The sequence below is a fragment of the Crinia signifera genome, chromosome 4, assembly GCF_055691185.1.
Source record: "Crinia signifera chromosome 4, ASM5569118v1, whole genome shotgun sequence".
Taxonomy (NCBI): domain Eukaryota; kingdom Metazoa; phylum Chordata; class Amphibia; order Anura; family Myobatrachidae; genus Crinia; species Crinia signifera.
Genome location: NC_139220.1, coordinates 153,114,515 through 153,131,048, shown reverse-complemented (window position 1 = coordinate 153,131,048; position 16,534 = coordinate 153,114,515). Strand labels below are relative to the sequence as shown.

The 16,534-nt window shown below is 41.4% G+C and overlaps 1 protein-coding gene across 1 annotated transcript in view; it reads left to right on the top strand.

The window, feature by feature from the left end:
- Positions 1-16,534, top strand: part of WNT2 (Wnt family member 2) — an 86,968-nt gene that overhangs the window by 45,855 nt on the left and 24,579 nt on the right. The window contains exon 4 of the mRNA XM_083182803.1: positions 2,507-2,771. Within this exon, the coding sequence (XP_083038929.1) occupies positions 2,507-2,771 (265 nt within the window). The remainder of the gene's footprint in view (positions 1-2,506; positions 2,772-16,534) is intronic.

Sequence of the window (16,534 nt, the reverse complement as noted above, 5' to 3'; positions counted from 1 at the left end):
TTAACTATTTTGAGTGGTATGATTATTTGTCTCACAAGCAGAAAATTTAACATTTTGCAAATTGCAAAATTTTCAATTTTTTTACGACATTTAGGTATTTTTCACAAAAAAACAAAGACTGTATCGACCAAAATTTACCACTAACTTAAAGTACAATGTGTCACGAAAAAACAATCTCAAAATCACTGGGATAAGTAAAAGCAATAAAAAGTTAACCCCACATAAAGGCCCTTATTCTGATCGGTGCGGAAATTCCCGCATGCGGACGGACCGCCGATGTTGATCGTCTGCGCATGTGCAGAGGTCACTCTGCGCATGTGCAGGCGATTTCGCCGCACGGATTCTTTATACGCCGCACAGGGGGCGTAGAGGGGCGTGAGGGGCTACTTAGCCTCATTACCCTATACATACGCCCCGCGTTTCATGGGCGTTCCCATGCAAACGCGGGCGTATGCATGGTAATGAGGCCGTGACGCGTGGGTACGGGGCGGGCATCTGACATCGCCGGATGTCAGCTGCCCGCCCGCATACATGATTTCACACGGACAAGTGTCCGTGTGGTCTTGTGTTGCGGGACCTGGTGGAGCGTGCGGCCCTGCATTCGATGTTCGGCGACCATCGAATGCAGGGGCTGCTCCCAAGACGGAGGAGGCGTATCCCCGTCCAATTTCATGCGGATCGCCACATATCCGCATACGGACGGCAGGTGGCGATCCGTATGGAAGGCGGGGATTCGCCTGCACGGTTGCGGCCGCATATTCTGATCGGGCCGCACCGATCAGAATAAGGGCCAAAGTGATACATGTCAGATTTGAAAAAAAGGGCTCTGTCAGGAAGGCAAAAACAGGCTGCGGCGGTAAGGGGTTAATATTTCAATCATTTATACTTAAAGTATATTGGAATCATGTGTATTATGGTTTATACAGTATAATGTACTGTAGGTTATAGAGATTTTAGAAATCCCAGATTATATTCATAGTAAATTATTGTACATTAGCCAAATTTGGGTAATAAAACAGGATACATTCTGCTATGCAGAGGGTATCTGGAACAGTCATATTTAAGGACAAATGAGACACTAATTTACAGAAAAATAAAACCTATGATATATGGGCATATTCATGGCACAGATTTACTAAACACATAACTTTGCCTTCCCTGTCAGACTGATTGTACTCCTTGGCACTAGGCATAAACTCTGCATGCTAATGAGCAAAAAGGGATTATGGATTGTTTTCCTTGCAGTGTCATTGAGCAGCCAGTATGATGACATCAACAAGGAGCTGTGTTGACCTAAGTAGTTGGGAGAAACTAATGAGCAAAATAACATCATAAGAGAATTACATGTACAAGGGGTGTGCAATACATTTCTGGATGTATAAGTGCTTAAGTAGCGTAAACGCAATCTGTATGCCTGGTTGTTAACTGTAACCTGTGATTAAAGTTCTTCTGATATGTCAAAGCACAGAACCATATAAGCAGCATGTTCACTTCCTTCACAATTTGTTATAGAGCTTAACAGGTCATAATCTTCTACCACTACAAGAGTGGTCTGACAGCAGGAGAGTATTTACAAAATGCAAACCTCTTTTGGGATCAAGCACCGTCCTGAACCATTTTATTTGATTGGTTTTACAGAATTTTGTTGTAGGAGATAGCTCCTGGAAGACAATGGGCCAGATACATCAAGCTTCAAAAAGTGGAGAGTGAATGCACCAACCAATCCACTCCTAAATGCCATGTTAAAGGCTGTTTTTTTTTTGTTTTTTTTTAAAGTAAGAAAATGGCTGTCTATTTTTTGTTATCACTCTCCATTTTATCACTTTTTAAAGCCCCACCCTCTAAGTGCCTAACCCTCCCTCTCCACAGCCTAGCTTAACTTTCCCCTCCACACACACAGGCTAACACTTAGGACTTGTCCCAATGCTTAACCAAGTGGTTTGAGCGCACGTAACTCCCCATGCGAATACTTTATTAAAAAAAAATGTAAAATTGTAAATATAATACTTTATCTGCATCCAGAAACTAATTGCACATCCTTACTATAGACATCAGACATGTCTTTTAATATAACATACCTCCCAACTGTCACGATTACAGCGGGACAGTCCCGATTTTCGGTCCTGTCCTGCTGTCCCACCCGCGGCAGGCATTGTCCCGCTGCGGGGGGTGGCATCTATTCTCGTATAAAAATGAGGTCGCGGCTAATTAGCCTAAGCCGCGCCCTCATTTGCATACGCCCCGCCGAGCCACCTTTTCGGACGCTCGCGCGACTTTGCCGCGCGAGTGTCCCTATTGCTTAAGCACAGAAGTTGGGAGGTAATAATTACACTATTTTGTAATTAAATATATATAAAGCGCCTTAAGTCCTGTTGGAGAAAGTGCGCTATATAAATAAAACTTACTTACTTACTATGTAATTAACCTGTTCTTAGTATGGTGTATACAAGCATGTCACAGAAGCCAGGTTAACAGCATTGTATTATATTTTTATTTTCCCTTGTAGGCTGTGAAAAGGTTTATGAAACAAGAATGTAAATGCCATGGAGTAAGTGGATCCTGCACTTTAAGGACATGCTGGCTGACTATGGGAGATTTTCGGAAATCAGGAGACTTCTTGCGAAAAAAATATAACGGAGCTATACAAGTTATTATGAATCAGGACGGTACTGGTTTTACTGTGGCAAACAAAAGATTTAATAAACCAACCACCAACGATCTGGTATATTTTGAGAATTCACCTGACTACTGCATTAGGGACAAGGATGCTGGTAAGCTCTTAAATCCTAGAAATGCCTAAAAATATAAGGCTCATGTGTGTTTAGTGTAAAACTAGAACTGAGCGTAGAGTTGTGTATACATATAGTTTAAAAAAGTTTTGTGACGTGCAGAAATATAGTTGTTAAGATATACACTATGGCAGATGGTACGCACAATTCCATGAGCAGTATTAAGGTAGTTAAGTTTAAGTAATACACTTAAATTCCATAGTGAGCGTTTGTAGATAAATGTTATAGAAGAAGCTTACTTATATAAAACAAAAGTACAATCAAGGTTACGTATTGTTCTTTTAACTGTTTGTAGTCCATGTATTGTAAATGTTATATGAATTGAAAATACATTTTCAAAAATATGTTTTGCAAACAACTCATAGGTCATCTGTCAGAAAAGCAAATTGATAGCACCTTCCAAGTTAAAAAGACTAGCAACAAAGATGTTAAATGGAAAATGAAATTGGGCATTCACATTGAATGAGTTTTACAATTTACAATGGAAAACAATGACATAATGCTTGATACGCAATGGATCTAGTTTTAATGAACAGCTATTATACTTAGGATCATTTTTTGTGCTCAGACAATATGACGTATTTATCGGCACTAATGGAAATAGCTGTTTCCAATGTTAGATAACACTGTCGTGACTTCACTTTCAGAATCCACATCTTTCTGTATATCAGGTCTTGAAATGTATTGATTATGATGTCAGATTTACATGGAATGAGCTGATGTAGAGAGTGCACTTAAGGAATGAAATAAGCAAAGATGCACTTAACCTGATTTTATAATGTCCCTCTCAAACTGTGCTATTTTCTCTGAATTTCAATTGTATGTCTGGTATTAACTGTTCACTTAAGGTCACATTGAAAGAAATGACGTCGTTCTAAGATTTTAATGAAGTGCTTCTGTGGTTTAAATATATTATAAAGTTTCCTTTTGTGCCATCTTAGGCTGGGAACACATTAGACAGATATATTGTTTGTTCCAGTGGCAAGCAATATATAGCTGTAGTCCACAAAATACATAATTTATTGCTGGGTGGGCAGTTATGACATCTGACTGTCTGATTGGTAAGTAGGTATGCTTAACAAATTGACCACTATGTTGATGGATCTATCAGCATAGTCTGTGCCCAGCCTTAGACTAATATATATAATAAGTAATCATGTACACCGGGCATGGCCAAACTATGGTCCTCCAGCTGTTGTAAAACTACACATGCCAGCGTGCCTCGCCATAGTTTTAGTATTCCATAATAGCAAAACTGGGCCATATTCCCGGTTGGGTCCCTGCATTTTTTGGTGTGAAAGGGGTACAATTTGAGCTCCACAGTAGCTGTAATTTCAATTTAGGAAGGATAACTGTGTAGCCAAGCAGCAGTTTAGAAATAGGGACATTACTCCCATACAAGGTAAACTAAACAAAACAGTAGAAAACTGTGTTCGAAATGTGCTGTAACACTTTTATCAATAGTTATATGTATTTCAATACATTGATAAATACATACAATATATAGATATAAAGAAAATATAAATAAAACAATATTAAAAACCCAATAAAAATAAGTTATTAAATAGGTGACAAGAACAGCTGCAGTCCATACGGTCCTGTATATTTTATGGGTATCCTGTTAGAATGGCATGTGAGTCCGTTTCTTTTCCTATATTTCCTTGCTCTATACCATTTGTAGAGTAGGGTCCGGTTCTGATCCACAGGGTCTTTTATTTTTGGCTTTATGGAGAATGCCTCCCCCCTGCTTCTTATAGCCTGTAATACAAGAAGAGTCCACTTTAGGATGATTTGAGTCCCAAAATAGATCAGTAGTGTGGAGCAAAGGCTGGTCCGGTTTCTGGACACTGGATGGTACTTTTGGAGAGGTTGAGCTGCTGTTGTCATCTAACAAGATCCACCAACACATTTAGCTGTATGCCCAGCTTTATCAAGGGTACACATCCATTTCCTTGTTGGCGGCTAGAGAAAAAATTATTCAAATTATTACTTCTCATTGGATGATTTTTCCTCTTGTTCCTGGTGCTTGCTTCCGGCCAAATGCCGATGTTATGTGCCTGCCCCAAGTAGGCATAAACACACCTTTGGCCGTAAAATCCCAGTATTTCATTGGGCGCACCCACGTTTGTAAGGGTCCGGATTCAGTCCTGTTTTTCGATGGTTGGGGGTCTGTGCATGCACAGGCAGCATCAGGGGAATGCACAGTGTTTTATGGGCGTCCCCATGAAAACGCTGGGTGTTCTCCTGGGAGAACAGGCATGGCATTGCCTGCTCGGGTGGGTGGCTGACATCACATGATGTCAGTGCCCGCCCATTTTTGCGATCAGTGGCAGAAATAAAAGTCAGTTTAGGCTGACTCTTTTTTTTTTTTAATTTTTATTGTGAATTTTTCATGAAATAACATGGGGGTACAGAAGGGAGAGAAGGGAGGGGGACAAGAGAAAAGTATAAATGATAAAGCAAAAATAAAGCAATAATTGTCTCACAAGTCACATCAGACCAGAAAAGTGCATTAAAATGACAGTCTGCACCCACACAAGGCACTAAATCATTGTATAACAAAGTGACACTCCTCTACTGCGAACATTTACATCTAATATATTCTAAGTCGAGCTGAACTCAATAACACCCAGAACCCTGCGTGTATTGTCCGGGGCCTGTCTGTTCAAAACAAAACCAACTTGGTCGGTTTAATAAGGGAAGGGAGTAAGGGGCTTAAACGATTAGCAACCAGTTTAGCATATAATTTGAAATCTGAATTGAGAAGCGCAATTGGTCTATAGTTTTGTACTGATGTTTGGGGTTTACCCGGTTTAGGAATAGTGATGACATTTCAGAGGGAAAATGTTTTACCGAAGAGGCCTCGTTGAATACTTTGAGTAGCACAGGCGACAATTGGGATTTGAAGGTCTTGTAAAAGTTGGATGGGAACCCGTCTGGCCCAGGGGCCTTGTCAGATCGTAGGGAGTCACAGTGGCGGATTCAGGGGAGGGGGGCACCCGGGCCCATTCCCCCCTGTCATTTGTAACTGAGGACCAGGGCTTTCCAACGAGCCCAGCCCCGTGTCTCTAGCCCCCCTGGAACCAGAGATACCTGGCAAAGCTGTAACGTTTTTTCCCCATAGGATAATATGGGACCCGTCAATTCCGACCCCCACCCGGTTCCGACGGCTGCCAGTTCCCCCCCTGGCATCACAGAAGCTTGTGGTTGATCTCATTCAATTCCAAATCGCTGAGCCTTTAATATGATACCAGGCTGGTCCATATCGTCAATCGGTTCCAGAGATATTACATGTAAACTATTTTATTTATTTTTTAAATGTAATTTCATGGCTGTTCATGTTCTTTGAGGGCAAATTATCCTGGAACCAAACGTTCCACTTTCACTGGACCAAAATCATTTAAAGCCCACTCAAAAGTTCTCAATATGATACTTGGCTCATGTAAATGGATCAGTTGGTTCCAAAGATATAGCCGGTTAAATAAGCTATCTGGTTAAAGAGGGGGAGGGGTGGTTTTCTCCCCCCCTCACACCAGAAAATGCAGGCACTAGGCTGGTGTAAAAGGGGCCAACCTGGGAATGCATTTTCTGGTGTGAAAGGGGTATTATTTCAAATAGCCGGGACCTGCAGTGCTCTGAATACAGCCAGGCTCTGCCACTGTCAGTGGCTATCACTTCTGCCTGGCGGCTGTCCCCCATTTACCGCGAGCATGTATTCCCATTGGCAATGAGCATGTAATCCCACATGGCAATGAGCATGGAACCTCTGGCAATGAGCATGGAACCCTTGGCAATGAGCATGTAGATAAGCAGCACTTATGTAGTATAATTTTTAATAGGCATTATGGTGTTTGACATAATAAATAAAGGACATAATGGCGTGTAACTTAAAGTGTAATGGACAATGAGTGTAAATTTTTAATAAGCGCCTTAGGTGGACAATGTTCCTGTTTATGAAACTTATTGTGAATTTTGGCTTAATCTGTGTGGCATTATGTGAATTCTGGCTCAATCCATGTGGCATTATATGAATTCTGGCTCAATCCGTGTGGCATTATGTGAATTTTGGCTCAATCCGTGTGGCATTATGTGAATTTTGTCACAATCTGTGTGGCATTATGTGAATTTTGTCTCAATTCATGTGGCATTATGTGAATTTTGACACAATCCATGTGGCATTATGTTTATTTTGGCTCAATCCGTGTGGCATTATGTGAATTTTGACACAATCCATGTGGCACTATTTGAATTTTGGCTCAATCCATGTGGCATTATGTGAATTTTGGCTCAATCCGTGTGGCTTGATGTGAATTTTGACACAATCCATGTGGCATTATTTGAATTTTGGCTCAATCCGTGTGGCATTATGTGAATTTTGGCTCATTCCATTTGGCATCATGTGTAAGGGGCAAGTATAATGGGGTCTAGTATTTTGTTGCATAATGTGTAGAAGTTGTATATGGTGTTGTACACTACACTCAAGGACACGCTCCTTTTGAGTGGCCACACCCCATTTTCCGGAGCGCACAACTACATCTTTCACTTTTGTCACCATGGTGGGCCTGCGTACTTTAAATGCCAGGGCCTATTTTTAATCCCATTCCCACCCTCTCTCTGACGCTCTCTTAGTATGTACACTGGCACCACTAACACCGCCCCTCCCCCACCTAAACCCTCTTTTATCATGGTGCCCCCCCTGTCATTTTATCCTGGATCCGCCCCTGGGGAGTCAATACCATTTTGGACCTCTTCTAGCGACTATGGTGCGTAGACCTGTAGGGAGCTGGGTAAAGGTGTTTCACCACAGGTGATGGCAATCATACATTACCAGGGAAGCACAGGAACAGAGCATTTTCTGCAGCATAGAGAGGGTCAGGTAGGCAAGTATGACATCACGTTGGACCTCTGCCAGACAGTAGCTATTAACTTTATCTCTTGCTTCCTTTAATAACCTAGTTTAGATAGAAAAGAAGGAAACCATTTCCGAAACGCGTTAAGCGTGCTCTTATGCAGACTCGTGGACCCTGAAAGGTTAAGTGGAGAGTGTGACCCCCGGCTGTGGCTTCTTATTCCGGACTAAGGAACCCAGAAGGGAACTCGTGGATATTACCATCTGCCTGCTGCTTTGCCATATGGGACCCCTGTCTTATGCTGTTTTAAAAGTCACTTTGTTGTAAGTGCGAAATTTGTATTAAACCTTTTTAAATGTTAATGACCTGCACTATGGTGTATTCTATTGTGTCTCCCCTACTTGTCTAATTAAGGGAGAAAGAAGGAGCTGTTGAATACACAGGATTGTTGACCTACAAACAATTGGTCTAATTGGGGTTTGTTATCCCCCTATGTAAGGTCCATTTACCTTATCACATTGTTACCGGTGAGCGCCACAGTCTGAAATCACTCTTTTCTATCTAAACTGTACTTTCAGTAGTAATTGGTGTTTCTACTGGGTGTATTTGAGTGTGGCTGCACTAAGGTTTAATTGCGCACCTATTTAGTCAATAACTTTCTGTTTTCCTTTAATAACCTAGAAAGGGCTTTGTCGGCTGGGTTGGTTTTATGAGTAGCCTCAAGTGTAGCAAGCTTCTGCTTGCACTAAGGTTTTCCTATAATCTTTTAAAATTTTGGCGGCTATTTGGATTGCTGAGCCACGAACGACTGCCTTAAGGGCGCACCAATGGTTAAAGGTAGATGTGACTTCAGGGGAATTCTCCTGTAAATAATAATCTATTGACGAACTAATAGTCTGCTGAGCCTCCAGCTGAACAAGACTCCGAGAGCCTAGACGCCATGGTCCGGGAGCAGTCTTCCTACTCATTATTTTCCATTCAATAAACACCAGGGAGTGATCCGACCAGAATCTGGGAAGGATCTTGATCTTATTAAAAAATTCTAAAGACCATTTGTCTGATATGGCAAGGTCAATTCTCGAGTACTGTAAGTGCCATGTACATGGGAATAGCATGTACTAAAGGATTTTTTGACCTGCCATATATCAAAGAATTCGTATTCCGCTAGCAGTTGGTGGAGATCCTTTAAGTGATTGTGGGGCCGACTGGAGGACATGGACTGAGCCCGTGTACTATCTATGGAGGGGTCTGGGACCAAATTAAAGTCTCCGAGGAGCAGCAAGGCCCCTTTGGACATTTGCTGAATTTTGGAGCAGAGCTTTCTGCAAAACGGGAGTTGCCTAGTATAAGGGGCGTAACGGGACACAATGGTCACCTCTCTATTTTCGAGAGAGCCAATTAAAATCAGGAATCTACCCTGAGGGTCAGAATATTGGGATGAAAGGGAAAATGTACAGTGCTGTGAGATTAAAATCGCAACCCCGGCCCTTTTACCCGGACCGTTAGCCATGTAGCAGTGCAGGTAATATATATCATGAAATAAAGGGGGAGCTGAGTCTATGAATTAGTTTCCTGGACAGCTGCAATATGGACTTTATGTTTATGGAAATATTTGAGAGCTAGCCTCCACTTATTAGGGGAGTTAAGACCTTTGCGTTGATGGAGATAACATTAACCATGGTCACCTGTTGAGAAAACAGCTTGAAGCATCAGACACAGACAAAGGAATGAACAAGAAAGAACATAGATATAATTCTGACTATGAAATGGAGAGACAACAAAACAGTAAAAGGTAAAAGAGTGAGGGGAGAAAAAAAGGAAAAGGAAGTGGAGACCCCCATCCAGGGGCAAAGTTGGACGCCGTACCATGGAGACACACAAAAGAAGCGAGGGGGCTAGTGGAGAACACAATAACACCTGGACCTGTATCCAGCATGAAACATAATGCAAGGCAAACATCATCAACGGCCGTTATGCAAAAGGGGTCGTCTCGTCCAACAATACCTCCAAGGATGCCCATGGAGACGGAACCCGCAACCAACATACTGTATCAGAAAATAATGTCTACATTTTCAGCACATAGAACAGAAAAATAGCAACCTGTCATAAACTATGGCACTTCCAATATAATATTGAGTGAAAAAACATCTCTCTAGACCTCAATATAATTATGCACGTTTCCTAAACCGTACACAAACTGTATAGAGAGCATTAGTAGCATTGCAAGTATAACATACAAGACAGCACGACTGTGGAACCTCCTCGATTGATTAATAGCTTTGTGGGGAACCCCCATCTATAAAGCATATTCTCCCTCCGCAAGACAGTAGTAATTTGGTAGAAAGAGCGTCTCTTAGCTAGGGTAGTTTGAGAAATGTCCCCAAAGAATTGGATCGCCACCAATATTCTGGAGGATTCTTCGGACGGTCTGGCAGCTTTAAGTATCGCTTCCTTTACATGTAAAAAAAAGTGTATCCGCATAAGCACATGACGTGGAGCATCTTCTGGGGTCCCTCAGGCTTTGGGAAGTCTATGTATCATATCTATCAACAAGTCCATGGATGTTCTGTTGGGAAGGAGTTTCTGGAATATTTTTAATACGAAGTCATTCAAACTACTATTAGAGATTGTTTCCGGGACTCCACGCAGCTTGATGTTGTTCCGTCTCGATCTATCCTCCAGGTCTGAAATTTTATCCCACAGGGCTTCAACTTCAGCTTGATGTGTGTCATGGGCAGAAATTAAATCATTGTGGGAGGATTCAAATTCTCCCATTTTGGTTTCAATATGGTCAGTATGCTCACCGAGATCATCTATTGATTTCTGACAATCCTATAGCAAAGCTTTAAGCTCCTCGGTCACATCTTTTTTAAATTGCAACAAGCGAAGCTTCATTGCTTCCACAGTAAGTGCTTGATTATCATCCAGAAAATTGACGTCGGAAACAGACACCTCCAACGGTGATGCAGAAGGCTGTGAGGGGCTAGGTATATTGCTTACTGTAGATGCTTGCTCTCACATCTCGCCCCCTTTCTTGGATCTTACGGGGGAGGGCTTAAAAAACGCCATCTCTGGGACCGGTTTGGGTAATTTGCTATGTTTAGTAGGTATACATGAGGCAGAATATCCCAAATAGCAAAAAGAAACGGGACAGACGGGTGATGTCAGTCGAAGGAGGTTATAGTGAAATGGACAGGTGCTAGGCCTTGCTGGCTACATATCCAGGTGAACACAGGTTAGGTCAGTTTATATTTTCGCCATGTCAAAGCATATAAATGGAGTTGTAATATATCCTGGAACCAGCAGATGGAGCTGTATGCTTAATAGTGCCTCTGACAATAATGTAAAAGTTATGTACAGCGTAAAGTCTGGTAGAGATGAAATAAATAAATATGCTGGGGAGACAGATGCTTGCAGTGCACAAAATTATCCCAGGGTTTAAAGGGACACAGTAGCCTCCCCAGTATCTGTTAATCAGGCTATTGTTGTGAGAGCTGTTGAGAGGCAGGGAGTGCTGGCTGATAAAATCAATATGGCCGCCGCCGACTCTACAGTGGGGTGCATACCCGTACTCACGTCATCAAGTGTGTACTCCTCAAAATGTATCTTTTGCATACAGTCTGCCATTTTTTTTTAAATGTTCTATTATTTAAACACGCAAAAAATACCAGAAGGTACATCACACGATAAAAAACTTTTAGCGCACCATTTGGAGGGAGTTAGTGGTGCTGGTTCATTTAAGGTATGATCCAAACTTTCACCAACTACTGGTGCTTTACCAGTCTACACTAGAGGGTCTTCGCCAAGGACCTGCAAAACGGTGCGCTAAAAGTTTTTTATCGTGTGTTGTATGTACTTTCTGCTATTTTTTGCACCAATTGTGCACAAGTTTATGACGTATGTTAATTTTAGTCCCATTCTGTGGGTAGGAAAATGATGACCCACATAACATCACTCGGCATGCAATACACATACCACATTTACAGTATGCTCTCTTCTTTCTTCTCAGCCAAATCTCTGATGTATTGTAGGGTGATCTGGCCTTCTTTTGTATGCGTACATAGGTGGCATTGCACGTTCCAATTTCAGAGTCGGATCTGATTTGATCAGTGGTCAACGTTTGCTAAATATCTGTTGGGAGGTTTTGGATGCATGGTCGTATGTGCTTATCTGTACCATCCGATCAATCTTAGCTGTATCTTTAGGTAATATACGACTCCGATGTCATTTGTAAGCTTCAGTGATAGATCTATTGTGGCGGAGTACCCTCTCTGTAAGAATCTTGAGCGCATTTCATAAATTTGAGAGTTTGCGGTGTCATCTGATGTGTTGATTATTAATATACGCAGAAAATATTTGGCTCTCTGCCCTCAAAGTATTAGGGTCTGTGTCCTTTCTGTATTGGGTGGATCCCAACCTTGATTTTTCTTTAAAGAGAGTCACATCAAAGAATTCCATCCTTTGTTGGTCAATGTTGTATGTAAATTTCACTCGCTCATTTAAGCAATTAATATCATATTCATATACCATCTCTAAAAAATCTTGTTGGGTACCGGACCTTAATATAAAGATATGTATACATATATATGTATGTATATATATATATATATATATATATATATATATATATATATATATATACTGCTATATACATTGCATTATACTATATAAACTTCTATATACACTGCTATATAGTATATGTCCTATACTATATATCAGAGGTCCTCCGACTATTTTGCTCTGGGACCCCATCAGACAATAAAAATAATTACAGGACCCCAGCAAGTTGATGCAGAAGGTCATCACATTACATGTGTAGGCAGCAGACAGTACATACATGGCAGCATTATGGAGGCATAAAATGATGGGAGGAGTCTCAAATAACAGACAACTTAACAGATCTTTCAGACTCTTTGAATCACTGACTGAGCTTAAAAAAAGTAATCAGCCTGATGGTCAGCAACATGGAGTCACGACCCCAAGCTGAGAAGGTTTGGACCCACTTTGGGGTCTTCAGGACCCACAGTTTGAGAGCCACTGATATATATATATATATATATATAATCGAGGGTCTGGCACTCCCAGTAACCAAATAAAGCCCTTTGAACGGGTCCCGGTGCCTTCACTTAGTGAACAAACACAAAAACTCCTTGATGTGCGGCACTCGGAAATATGCAATATAGACAGGGTCTCAGCAACGTTTCAGTTTGATCAAAAACTGTTTTCAAGCTAGTAGCTTGAAAACAGTTTTTGATCAAACTGAAACGTTGCTGAGACCCTGTCTATATTGCATATTTCCGAGTGCCGCACATCAAGGAGTTTTTATATATATATATATATATATATATATATATATATATATATACATATATATATATATATATATATATATATATACGTAGCGGTGAGGACCGGCACTTGGACTGATGGAGAGAATGATGGGGGTGCCTTCCACAATTAGTTATATAGATGCGAATTCATCCAAATAAATGGAAAAATAGGAGGCGGCACTCTCAACGTGAAAACAAGTGTATTTGGTCAAATCATAGCAGAGTGAAAAAAACTCAGCCTGTGCGTCAACGGTTTCGGAGCTGGCGCTCCTTCATCAGGACAGCTGGTCTGTGCATAGTGTCAGCATAACAAAACAGTGCAGGAACAAACAAGTATGGTGTATAACACACAGTTTAAATAGCCAGAGGCACACTTACGTGATTGTTGCGCCGCGCTGGACCCGGAGACAGGCTTCCGGCGGGGATTGTAGCCACGTGACTCCCAGCAGCAGCATTGTTGTCAGGGCAACCCGCTGGCGTCTCCTCCGGCTCACAGACGGCGGCTGTGAGGGGTCAATATGGTATGCACGTTGCTAATAAGCATACGGGTGCATACTAAAGTGCAATCTGCGTGAAGATATAAATAAGGGGATAATTAAAAATGTTTAAAAAACATGGAATAGCAAACACGTGTATTAAACAGTGTTGGAGTATGGAGCTATTATTTACGGCACAATAATCAACGCAAGTGTGACTCATGTTCACACCATATATACAAATATCTGGATACAGTGCATTCTTACATAAAGAAAACAGTAAAGCATATTTATAATGGCTAACCAATACTCTCCAATGCTGATAGATGTCAATAAAGGTTTTTATGACGGGGGCTTATTACACTTACTGGCTATTATTTAATGTGGAATTTTTATATTTTTTATAAAGATTGTTATGGTATAAAACTATTCTATAGCCCTTCTATGACACAATTAAGTGGAACAGTTGGATCCCAACTGTAGATTATTAAGATTTTATAGGAACATGTGAATGAACTGAATCATAAAGGGATGTTTTTTCGTTTAGGCCGCGAGGCGCTGTGGTATCCAGAACGTGGATCCAATATGTTTTGCGTTGCAACAGGCGTTTATGTCTGTCTCCTCCACGTATTGGCATAGGGACATGTTCTATAATTTGGTAGCGCAAGCTAGCCAAAGTATGCTGATGGGCCTTGAAGTGGCGGGCAACCGGTTGGTCGATGTCTTTACCAGCTAGGCAATTTTTTATAGCTGACCGGTGCGCCGCTGCCCTTTCTTTGAAGGGACGGCTGGTTTGGCCAACGTAGTAGAGCCCACATGGGCATTTGATAATGTATATTACATATGGGGTGGTATATGTCACAACTTGTTTGATGGAGTATTTATGGCCAGATCTGGGGTGTTTGAAGGAAGATCCTATGTCGAGGTATCGACAAGCCGTGCATGTGGGGCATCTATAGCACCCTGGTGCTTTACTTTGTGTGCCACTTGGCAAAGGTGGGGTGAGATTTGTCTTGACTAGGATGTCACGGATATTGCGGCCTCTCTTAAAGCTAGGCATAAGAGAAGACTGTGCAAAGCATGGTAGCTCCTGGTCTGAAGTCACCAGTGGCCATGTGGCATTAAGGACACATGGAAGTACCGCGCTGGTAGAAGAGAACGTGGTCACAAAAGGGATCTTTTTCTTGAGATCTTTTGGTCTGCTAGCTGATAACAGATTAGGGCGAGGAATATTTAATACTTCCATCTTTTGTTTTTTTAATAAACGATAGTCATATCCTCGTTCTAGGAATTTGTTGACGATAACGTCTAAGGCCTGGTCCAACTGGTCATGGTCACTTGTAATCCTGGCGATTCTTAACATTTGGGAGCGGGGTAAGCCCCTTTTGAGGCTAGGTGCATGGTGGCTGCTATGTGGTGTAACAAAGTGTTTCTATCAGTTGTTTTAAAAAACACTGTAGTGTTAATGCAACCATCCCTCAAATGAATGGACACGTCCAAATAGTCAATTTTAGATGGACTAGACTGCATGGTTAGTTTAATGGGATTGTCTAACCTGTTGATATTATTAATGAGGGATCTTAGTTCCTCTTGGTTACCCACCCAAATCATCAGAAGGTCGTCTATATAGCGCACAATAAAATATGCTTAGAAATATGTCAGTAAAGAAAAAATTGAATTCCTGTGAAAACATATAAACATTTGCTAGCGACAGGGTCACATTGGACCCCATCGCACACCAGGTTAACTGTAAATAAAAATTACCGTTATGCAAAAAGTAATTTTTTGTTAATATGAATTCCAGTAAAGACAAAAATAAAGGTATATGCAAACGATCAAAATTGTTAGAAATTAGGAAAGCACGCATCACTGACAGACCCTCGGCATGGGGGATGACTGTGTACAAATTGGAGACGTCCATAGTACTTAACAATGCAGTAGATGGAATGTTGACAAGAAGATTTAATTTGTTCAATAATTGGGTGGTGTCCTTTAAGAAATATGGCTGGGACATGACAAAGGGTTGGATCAGGGTGTCTGGGAACTGTGAAATGGGTTGACAGAGGGAACCGCGTGCAGAAATGATAGGACGGACCGGTGGGTTATTGCTGTCTTTATGAATCTTTGGAATGGAATATATAACAGGGGTGATGGGGAAATCAGAGGATAATGTCTTCAAGACTTTTTTACTTATGTGGCCTTCTTCAGCTGCATTTCCAAGGATCCGATCAAGTTCCTTCTTGAAACGGGCAGTGGGGTCACCTGATAGCTTTTTATAGGTTCTGACATCCGCCAAGTGGAGGTCCAGATTGCAGCTATATTGGGCACGGTCCTGGATAACTATCCCGCCCCCTTTATCCGCCGGACGAATTATGATGTCCTGTCGGTTCGATAGAGCTTGTAGCGCTTGATGTTCTTTTTTCGACAGATTATGGTGACGATCTGGTTGTATTGTGTTCAATTTACTGATTGAACCATCCAATAGTCGCGTAAAGGTTTTCAATGACGGATTTCAATGACGGCTGAGTGGTTGCAGCCTGGCACTTTCCTTGATGCTGATAGCTGTACCGGTGCCCTCAAAGGGGATTGATAGTTGAAGGAAGAATGCGGCACTCGGAGGTCTTTTCAACCGTGTATATTGAAAAAAGATAACTGACGTTTCGGAGCTTACGCTCCTTTATCAAAGTATACAGGTGAGACCTGACTACTTTGATAAAGGAGCGTAAGCTCCGAAACGTCAGTTATCTTTTTTCAATATACATGGTTGAAAAGACCTCCGAGTGCCGCATTCTTTTTTCAACTATATATATATATATATATATATATATATATATATATATATATATAGAGAGAGAGAGAGAGTCCAGGTGGATTGACATTAAAAGAAAGTCTTATTTAAGTCGCTGGAGTGCTGCGCTTCTGTTGGACTATATATATATATATGTTTTAAGAAGGAATAGAGAAGCGCTCCATAGTGTAAAACTGTATTTATTCCAGCACAAACAATGCCACAGTACATAAAATCAGATTGGACTCGTACCGTATCGGTAACCGCTGTGGGCTGGTTACCACAAGTTATTTGTATAAGC